The sequence below is a fragment of the Monodelphis domestica genome, chromosome 5, assembly GCF_027887165.1.
Source record: "Monodelphis domestica isolate mMonDom1 chromosome 5, mMonDom1.pri, whole genome shotgun sequence".
Classification (NCBI taxonomy): Eukaryota; Metazoa; Chordata; class Mammalia; order Didelphimorphia; family Didelphidae; genus Monodelphis; species Monodelphis domestica.
In genome coordinates, this window is record NC_077231.1 from 121615738 (window position 1) to 121625583 (window position 9846).

At 43.3% G+C, this 9846-nt stretch overlaps 1 protein-coding gene across 10 annotated transcripts; it reads left to right on the plus strand.

The window, feature by feature from the left end:
• Nucleotides 1-3717: 3717 nt before the first annotated feature.
• ING4 (inhibitor of growth family member 4) lies at nucleotides 3718-8940 on the plus strand. 10 transcript variants are annotated; one of them, XM_016425916.2, is made up of 10 exons: nucleotides 3774-3907; nucleotides 4306-4457; nucleotides 4606-4677; nucleotides 5168-5271; nucleotides 6521-6706; nucleotides 6912-7026; nucleotides 7373-7481; nucleotides 7672-7819; nucleotides 8149-8210; nucleotides 8324-8940. In XM_016425916.2, the coding sequence occupies exons 3-10, from the start codon at nucleotides 4650-4652 to the stop codon at nucleotides 8361-8363; spliced, it is 792 nt and encodes a 263-aa protein (XP_016281402.1). In that variant the 5' UTR covers nucleotides 3774-3907; nucleotides 4306-4457; nucleotides 4606-4649; the 3' UTR covers nucleotides 8364-8940. The 10 variants fall into 10 exon arrangements, with proteins under 10 accessions (XP_016281401.1, XP_016281402.1, XP_016281399.1 ...); XM_016425915.2 differs by lacking the exon at nucleotides 4306-4457 and having other exon boundaries at nucleotides 3718-3907; XM_016425913.2 differs by lacking the exon at nucleotides 4306-4457 and having other exon boundaries at nucleotides 3775-3907; nucleotides 7376-7481.
• The last annotated feature ends 906 nt before the right edge of the window (nucleotides 8941-9846 follow it).

Sequence of the window (9846 nt, forward strand, 5' to 3'; positions counted from 1 at the left end):
ATGATTTCTTTTAAAATTTCTTTAGGGATTAAAGTAAAGATCACTAACCTAGAATGTAAAAGATCTTCTCTTTTTGTGAAAATTAGGACATTTGCCCTTCTCCATGCCAGTTGTTGTTCTCCCATTTTCCATAATCTTTCAGATATTATGAATGGTGGCTCAGTAATCACATCCATAAGATCTGAGAGTAGAGATACCTGAGGATGTCACCTGAACCAGGTGATTTTAAGCAAGAATAAAACTATCTGTAATCTTATTTCTCCTTATTTATCATAGGCATACAATGCCTGTTAATCTTTTTTTGTTATTTCCAGTGCTCTTATCTGGGCATACAAGAAGATTATAGGTAGAAGAAACATGGACGAAGACACAGTTGGGGTACAGAGGATGTTAGGGGGACAGGGAAGAGTAGGGTGAGGTATAGTGGTTGGTAAAGCAATGTGGCTCAATGGAAAGAGTGTTTGATTTTTAAAAAAGAATGGAGAATCAAGTAGGGATTCTAAACCTTTTTCTATGTCATGGACATCTCAGAATAAAGTGAATAACATAAAAATATCAGATTACAAAGGAAACCAATTATATTGAAATCAACATGTGTTCTTTTGCCCATCAAAATTCAAGTAATTCCTAAAATCTATCCATGAACCCTTTTGGGGATGTGTACACCTCAGATTAAGATAGGCACCAGATGATAGGCACCAGAGATACAAAGACAAAAATAAAATCGTTTTTGCCCTCAAGGAGTTTACATTGTATCAGGAAAGATAACAATTTTATATATAAATAAATATATATTATATATGTATATATAATATAAACACAATGTAATTTTATGGAAGAAAGGAGGTCACTAATGGTGGGAGGCATCAAAAAAAGGTTTCATGTTGAAGGTGGAACTTGAGCAGATTTTTGAAAGAGACAAGGAATTCTGTGAGGCAGAGATGAGGGGGATGCAAATTCTAGATGTTCTAGAAAGCCAGTGTAAATGTACAAAAATGGCAGATGGAATAGCTTGTGCAAAGAACAGCAGGAAAGCCAGTTTATCCAAACCATAATTAATGGAAAGGGGAATAATATATAAAGTTGGAAAGGTAGGTTGGAGCTAGTTTGTAAAGGACATTTAAGGCCAAACTGAAGAACTTATATTTGAGTCCAGAATGTCAGAGAACCACTGGAGGGAGTTAAATAGAGGAGTTATGTGGGTGCAAATCCTTTCTGATATTAGTTGTGTGACTTTAAACAAGTCAATTCACCTCTTTGAACAGTTGTTTTCTCCTCTATAAAATGGGAAGAACAGTACATTCCCTACCCAAAAAGTTTATGAGAAAAGTGCTCTGTAAACCTTAAAATTGTCTGTAAATGTATTATTTTTACTAGATTTACAGAGGTCCTTGAATGTCAGACTGAGTTTACTCTGTAATGGGATTATAGATTGAGATTTGAAAGGGACTTTGGAAGCCACCTAGCCTAACTTCCTTATTTAAGAGATGAGGCACCCAAGGTCCCAATATGACTTATTCAAGGTCATATAGGGTGATAAAGATGGAATTGATCTCTGGTCCTTTGGTCCCCAAATCCAGAACTCTTTCCAGTGGAGTTTTTTAAGGTGTTATTGTTTTTAAGTAGAAAAGTTAAATATTAGATCTATGTATTGGAAGGATAAAATAAGCAGCAAAGTGGGACAGGATTTTCAGTGGGGGGGGGGGGGGAAGAAGCCAAAATGAAGTGGGAAGGCAGCCCTAAAGGCTATTTCAAAAGATTTTAGGCAAGAGGCAATGGGGAACTGCACTAAGATCAGGGTAAAGGAATGATAGGGACAGTTGGCTGGATATAAAGTGGTGAGGTGCATATCTGTTTACTGGATACAATATAAGGGCTCTGGCATGGTGACAACTGAATATTCATAAAACATTATAAGGACAAGATTTCTAAATACAAAATGCTCTTTGGTAGCTCATGATAAATTTTTTTTTTTTGCTGGTGTCTCTCCCTATGAGAAGACAACACTAACAAGGCCCACTACTTAGTAAGATGTGGATAATTAATCAAACAGTGCCCCCTTTAGTTTGAAACTAGGTGTATAAGCATCTTCTCTGTCATTGGGATTTTTTGCAGCTTTCTGAAACCTTCTTTGGAATGGAGTATATGTGAGATATACAAGCTCTATATATTGATTAGTTAGGTCAAAGTAAAGCTTTAGCTTAGCACCAGCAGTAGAAATGGATTTCTTACTTAGATTTTTTTTTTTAAACCCTTACCTTCCATCTTGGAATCAATACTGTGTATTGGTTCCAAGGCAGAAGAGTGGTAAGGGCTAGGCAATGGGGGTCAAGTGACTTGCTCAGGGTCACACAGCTAGGAAGTGTCCGAGGCCACATTTGAACCTAGGACCGACCTCCTTCCTCTAGGCCTGACTCTCAATCCACTGAGCTACCCAGCTGCCCTCCTTACTTGGATCTTTTGATGTTCTTTTGTGGCCCAAGAAAGTTACTCATGAATACTAAGAATTTGGAATACTATTCCTGCATCAGCCAAAAGGGTGTGTGGTCCTTAGAATTCTATGCTGTCTCAGTCTGTGATGTCAGTGATAATTTTTATTTAAATTGGGAAGTGGGGTTATTAATTACTGATTTTTGTTGGAATGACTGTGCTAATTAAAAATACCATCAAGGTAATGTTGCTAACTCACCTGTCATCAGAAAGGTATTTGAGTTTCTTTCCTGCCCTAACAGTTAGCAATGGACCAGGAGTTCTCCATTCATACCCTTACTTGCTCCTAATTGAGACTCAAAGGCAGACTGGTTGATGGGTGCATAGTGTGTAATAGAGTACTATATGGCCTGCTTAAGTGGACTTTCTTATAGAATTACAATGGAACCAGCAAAACAAGTTAGCCTCACATATTTGAGTATGTCTTTCTTAGATCCTTCAGGAATTAAAGCTGGTCAGAAAGGAGACTCCCTATATATGAATGAGCAATCATTTAATTGTAATTATAATTTATATCTGTACAATACTTTACGTGTTTATATTACATTTACAAAATGTTTTACATACATTATTTCATTTGATCCTCATAATCCTGTGAAGTAGGTACTATTACTGTCCTTGTTATACAGATGGGGAAGTTGAGGCTGAGAGGTTTGGCGACTTGCCCAAGGACACACAAGACAGGATTTGAATTCATCTGGCACTCTGTCCAATACACTCACTACCAGACTGACTGACTGACTGACTGCCTTTGCGGCCCGGGTGATGACACGAGTAAGATATTTAGCCGATCTCCCGTTCCCATCATAATAGGGTTAAGGTTGCCCCCTCCCCACTTCCTCTGGTGACTCCCCTCGTCCACGCAACGGATAGATTACTGCAAGGAATTTTTAAAAAGCAATCACACACATATACATACACCACACACACACTAAGAAATGGGGGTGAATTTTTTTTTTTAAGCAACTACGACATTTTTGTCGTAGTTGGACATTTTTGGATTTCTGAATGTCTATTCCTTCCGGAAGGGTACGAAGAACCAGGGAGTTTAATTCAAAATGGCGAATGCGGGTGACGTCATTCCTCTTCCTCCAGTTCCAAACGAAGGGGCCCCAGCAGGTGAGGGCGGAACCTAAGCTCATGCCACCTCCCCGAGTGCAACCGGGAGTTATCGGCTCCAAAAGGAAGGTGAAGATAATGGGCGGAAGTGTCCAGCCTGGAAACTCACTAAGGGCGGAATTCCCCGCCTCCTTTTAAGGGTGGAATTTCCCCCCTCCTTTTAAGGGCGGAAGAGGCCTTGTCTCTGGGATAAGCTCGAGCCCTGGAGGGTCTTCGATCACTTCCGGGAACGGACCGGAAGTTGCTTTGTTTTGCTTCAAGATGGCGGCGGGAATGTATTTGGAGCATTATCTGGACAGTAAGAGGTTGCGGGTGTTGGGTCGGCTGCCTTAGCGCGGGTGCAGGGCCAAGCCGAGATGGGACATGCGCACATCGGTGGGCCCGCGGGGGCAGAGAGACGACTGAGAAGAAAGGGAAGGAGGGGAGGGGAAGGGAAGGGTGGGGGCGGGGTGGAGGTCTGCGGCAGCTGATGGATGTCAGCCCCGGGAGGGGCCCGCTAAGGTGGGCTTTATCGTTTCGAGTTTGGGAGAAGTGGAGGAGTGTGGCTGAGGTAGGGGACGCGGTGCAGTTGTCTTAGACCCTGGCTGCCGGGGGACAGCCTCAGGTTGGGGTGCACCATGTTGATCTGACCTGGCCAGGTGTCCCACCTGTCAGCCGGTCTGTAACTGTGAAATTCACTGATCTCCTTTTTCTTAGAAGAATAGACCCTCCAGTGACTCCTCCCACCAGTGACTCCCTCTTAAGTGACTGAAGGGAGGACAATAACTACCAAACAAGAAAGGACTGAGACTCCTTTCCTCATGGATCTGAGACCCTGTTCCCATCAGAAAGGACCTGGTGCTAGTCAGGTTTGATCGATAGGATTTTTTGTCACTAATCTTTTGCTGCCAGGTTTGGACCACCACTAGTATTGACACAGTTTGAGGTTTTGTAGGTTGTGGGGGAACAGTGGAACCCCATGACCTGCAGCAATTCACAACCCCTCATCTCTCACAGGTATTGAAAACCTCCCCTTTGAGCTCCAGAGAAACTTCCAACTTATGCGGGACCTAGACCAGAGAACCGAGGGTGCGTAGAGACCGAGGTGTATGCTTATCTGTCTGGTGTGAGTGGTTATTTACTCTTCAGTTTGATGTTTGCTTGTACAGTCTGATGAACAGGGCACTGTTGCTTCTCTGTTCACTTGAGCTGAAATATCTGAAGGGAGGGTAAGGGTAGCCTAGATATCAGCACAAATTTTTCCTCAACAAATGAAGTATTGAGGAAAGAGCTAAAGAGTTCAAAGACACTAACCTCATTACCATCCTCAAGAAGAAAGTCAGAAAAATCTTATGGTTTCAACTATAGTTTCATCTCTTTGTCTTCCTTTTGGGGTATAGCCCTTTCCAGAATACTTCTGCTACACTTCATTATCAGTCATACTGCCACAGAATTCACAGTGTGGCTTTGACTGCAACTCACGTTGGCAGACATAATCTTTGCTTCACGGCAAATACTGAAAAAATACACAGAGATTATTAACAACAAGACCTCTACACTGTATTCTTCGACCTTACAGAAGTATTAGATATCATCAGTGGACCTGCACTCTGGCAACTCTTGAGCAAGTTTGGCTGCCCTGAGAAATTCCCTTGGACCCTGAGGCTACTCCCCGTTGGTCAGGTTGGTCTCATCAGAGTTGATAGTGCCTTATCAGGTCCATTTTCCCCCTCATCAGTAGAGGATTATATAATAGGTACAGTCTTTTCTCTTTTATATAGTCCTGCTCAAAGAAATAACAAGTGATCAGCAAGCTAATGACCCAGCTCCCATTGGGAAGGTCATCTTAGTAAATGCGTCACAACGTCGAAAGTCCTGGAAATGGTCATCCAGGAGCAGCCGAATGCTATTGACATGCTTTCTCTGTAATCCAATCCTGACTTTTGAAGTGCTCACAACAAGAAGAAATGTCAGAGAATATGTAATTGTTTGCATGCCTTATAATAATGTTCTTTGGGAAACTGACAGATGAAATGTAGTGCAAACATAGGATGAATCACAATACCAAACTGAAGATCTACAGAGCAATGGTTCTGCCCAGCTTTGTGCAAGACTTGGACCTCTTATAGTCAACCCAAACAATCTCATGAGCAGTTTCATCAACAGTTTCAATGAGCTCTACCAAGCAACGAGCTGCAAAGCATGATCATCAGTAATAAGTTGGAACATCACCAGTCTCCAAGCCTAGAAATGCTCTTTGCTATAATGCATTCTAGTTGGCCTAGGTGATAGGTGACAATGGAAAGTCCAACCAGGTCACCAGATTGTTAGCTGAAGTCAGGTGGGAAGCAGGTTGAGCAGAAGGTATGCACCCAACTTCAGACAATGAGGCATGGGTATCAGTCACTAACAGGAATAATAAGAGTGGATGAACTAGTAACAATTTGACCCAGAGTAGGTTGTTTTTGAGAAAAGACACAAGGTAGCTATTAAGGCATGTAAATAGTGACAGGTTGTACAGACAGCAGCTATAGCCACCAAAACTTATAAATATGCTTAGGATAAGAAAGATGTAGAAAGAGAGATACTTTCATATTTAATTTCAGCTTCTGCCATACATGGTGGTTAGAAGTACTTTTGGTATCACCTTTTGTTATTAGTCAGATAGAGTGTTACATGCTAACACATCTTGGCTATGTAACCCTGAGAAAATCACTTGACTTCCCAGCCCTCTAAGTACTGACCTGTATTGGTAGAGGGAGTTTCCTCATTTGGGAGCTCCCAGTACCAATAGAAACACAGGTCCAATCCATATAGCATTGCAATCCCTCCTTGGATATTCTATGCATTTTAGTTTGATGAGGTTAAATGGAAAGGGATCTAGGGGAATACTTTCTATCAACCATTTGGGGGTGGGGGGCGTTGTGACCAGGCCTCTGTCTCTATTGTAGACCTGAAAGCAGAGATTGACAAGCTGGCCACTGAGTATATGAGTAGCGCCCGCAGCCTCAACTCAGAGGAAAAGCTGGCATTACTTAAGCAGATCCAGGAAGCCTACGGCAAGTGCAAGGAGTTTGGGGATGACAAGGTGCAGCTCGCCATGCAGACCTACGAGATGGTATGGCCAGGATCCACATGTTCCTCTCTACCTTCTTGTTCATTCTACAAGGGTCTTAGTCTTCTTAATTGTGCTGGGAGTTTTCATAGGTCTGGGGACTTTGTGGAATCATTTTGGATCTAGATTCTTCCTTATGATTGGTTTCATCCTTCCCACTCCCTTATCTCCTTTCTGCTTTCTCTTCTTCCCTTTACCCCATTCCCAGGTGGATAAGCACATTCGAAGACTGGATACAGATCTAGCCCGTTTTGAGGCTGATCTGAAAGAAAAACAGATTGAGTCAAGTGACTATGACAGCTCTTCCAGCAAAGGAAAAAAGAGTGAGGAGGATGGGACAGAGCTCTGGGAGGGAGGGTAAATCTTCAGAGGGAGGAGGAAGGCTTAATAGAGGCAGTATAATATAATGAATTTGGAGTCAGAAGACCTGGGGTTGAATCCTTTCTGCTACTTACTATCTACATGATCTTGGACCTCATTTTCCTCTTGGAAAAACTGGGATAAAGGAGTGGGTTGAAGTAGATGATCTCTCTTCTGCCTCTAAATTCTGTGACTAAAAATGAGAGAAAGAATATTTAAGGCAGAAGGAACAGCCCTAGAAAGCCCTAGAAAAGGGGCTTAACCCATCTTCTGGTCTCCTTGCCCCCTGGCTTTCCCCCTCCTTCCCAGAAGGCCGGGTTCAGAAGGAGAAGAAAGCTGCTCGTGCTCGTTCCAAGGGGAAGAACTCAGATGAGGAGGCTCCCAAGGCTGCCCAGAAAAAGCTGAAATTTGTGCGCACGTGAGTTAGAGTCTCACCAAAATCCTATCTCCCTTCTATCATGTCTTTAATCTTTTTTTTTTCTTATATAGAAGCCCAACACTTGTGGCTAGAAATGAAGATAACTCCATCCCTGTCCCCGATTCCTCCTGTGATATCCAGAAGTCATAACATATGCCCTTACCTCTGGGGTATATTCTCTGTTTTTTAGAAGCCCAGAGTATGGTATGCCCTCAGTGACTTTTGGCAGTGTCCATCCTTCAGATGTGCTTGATATGCCAGTGGATCCCAATGAACCCACCTACTGCCTTTGCCACCAGGTTTCCTACGGGGAGATGATTGGCTGTGACAACCCTGATGTGAGAGCCAGTGTGCCTGTGGGATTGGTTGCTCAGAATGGGCCTGGGGAGAGGGGATAGGAAGAAGGCTGAGATGTCTGGAAGGAAATTATCCTCTTTATCTGTCATTGCTTTTCTGGAGGATATTATTTTGTAAAAAGGGGGAAAGGGGTACTGGTTAGATGAGGGAAAAAAGAAGAGGGCCTGAACTCTGAGGCACTTGGATATGGGGAATATAGTCAGATTCAACCTAGCTCTACCCAGGCTTTTGAGTGGTGTAGAATATGGGAAGGGAATTCTATCTCCCTCTCTCGGTCTAATTTTGCTTCTTCCTCCTCTCTTCTTTTCAGTGTTCCATTGAGTGGTTTCACTTTGCCTGTGTCGGACTAACAACCAAGCCTCGAGGGAAATGGTGAGTATGTGACTAGGGGTAGCCCAAGTCTGAGCTTTGGACTAAATTGAAGAAAAAAAGTTCCTCCCAGATTCCTTTAACCCATCTGCTCCTCTTTGCTACCTCCTCCATAGGTTCTGCCCTCGGTGCTCCCAGGAACGGAAGAAGAAATAAAGAAAAGCCTTGGATGCATCATCACAGTTTCATCTCTTCTCCTCACCTGGGCTGGGACATGGGGTGGAGACCCCTGTGTTGGGGCGTTGGGACTCAGGGGGCGAGGGGGCTGGTCCAGAGAAGTCACTCCCTTCTCCTCCTGCCTCCCCCACACACATACACACTCTTGGTGCTGAGGCTGCATTTTGAATTGCAGTAGGGCAGGTGGTATGTGCCCTCCTTTAGACCATCGCCTTCTCCTTCCAGGGGTTAGTAGAGGAGGGGTCATTCCCACCTGCCCTTTGCCTCCATGCTGAGGTTGGTGCTGTATCTTGGAGGGATACCTTTTTGCTTCCCTCACTGTATGTATATAGGGGCTGGGGCAGCAGTACAGGGTGCCTCCCTTCCCCCCCATGGTGGGAGCTATAGTATGCTGATCTTCCTTCTCCCCTTGCACTTCATCCTTTTGTAGGGCCCTTTCTGTTGGGTCACCTTCTACCCCGTGGCAGGGGAGTTTTTAGTCTTGTGTGTATTGGAGGAGGTAGAGACCTCCTTTATAAGGGAGGAGTGGGTGGGAGAATAAAAGTCATGAAATCTGGCCTGCTGTATTTATTGAGAAGGAGAAGTGAACAGGGGCCTGACCCCTTACCTTCCCCCACTATTTATTGCCTCAAATAATTTTCCAGGTCTTGGAGCCACCTTGATGTCAGGCTCTTTCACACTCTTAGGCCACAGAAGAGAGGAGAGCATAACTTCAAATCTCTGGGCTTTCCTACTCTAACAGCTTATGTTTATACAGTGTCTTGCAATTTATAACATCCACTGACCTAGATAAGGTATTTATTGTTTCATTTACAAATGTGGAAATAGACTTAGACTAAGTGACTTGCCCAAGATCATGCTGCTAGCAACTGGCAGAGCCCAGTCTCTGAACCCAGGCCTCCTGATTCAGTTTAGTGCCTTTCCCACTACATCAGATTCCCTTTCTTTAACTCAACTTTAGGGTGGGTTTAAATGGCCCAACCCTAGCCCCCTGGGGCTAGGCAAGTCCCATCCAAAGTATCATTAGAGGGAGTATGATTGGTCTTGGGAAGCCCCAAGTTCAAATCCAACCCCTGAGACCTCGGTCAGTAACCCTAGATGGATAAACCACTTAACCTCTATTCTTGAACAATTTCCCAAGACATCTACTAAATCATAAACTAGTCATGATATGGGTTGGTGGAGAAATATACTTTCAAATTTAACAAAATTAGACTTGGAAGGCACAGCGACAAATGTAATTGCCCCCCCCCCCTTCTTAAAGAGCTGTATGTTCTACTGGGAATATGTAGGAATTCCTAGAAGTTCAATAACACCTTAAGATTCACAGTGTGATAAATACATGTACAATAATATCTCAGATCCTTACAACCATGAGGTAAGAACTGTTACCCTCATTTTATAGATGAGGAAACAGACCAAATGATTAAGTGACTTGCCCAGAATCACAGCTAGTAAATAT

Bases quoted from the DNA above. Each gene is read 5' to 3' on its own strand.
- ING4 (XM_016425915.2), top strand. From the start codon at position 3,871: ATGGCGGCGGGAATGTATTTGGAGCATTATCTGGACA. The intron at 7,027-7,372 runs GTGAGGAGGATG...CCTCCTTCCCAG, and splicing joins TTCCAGCAAAGGAAAAAAGA to AAGGCCGGGTTCAGAAGGAG. The intron at 8,211-8,323 runs GTGAGTATGTGA...CCTCCTCCATAG, and splicing joins ACCAAGCCTCGAGGGAAATG to GTTCTGCCCTCGGTGCTCCC.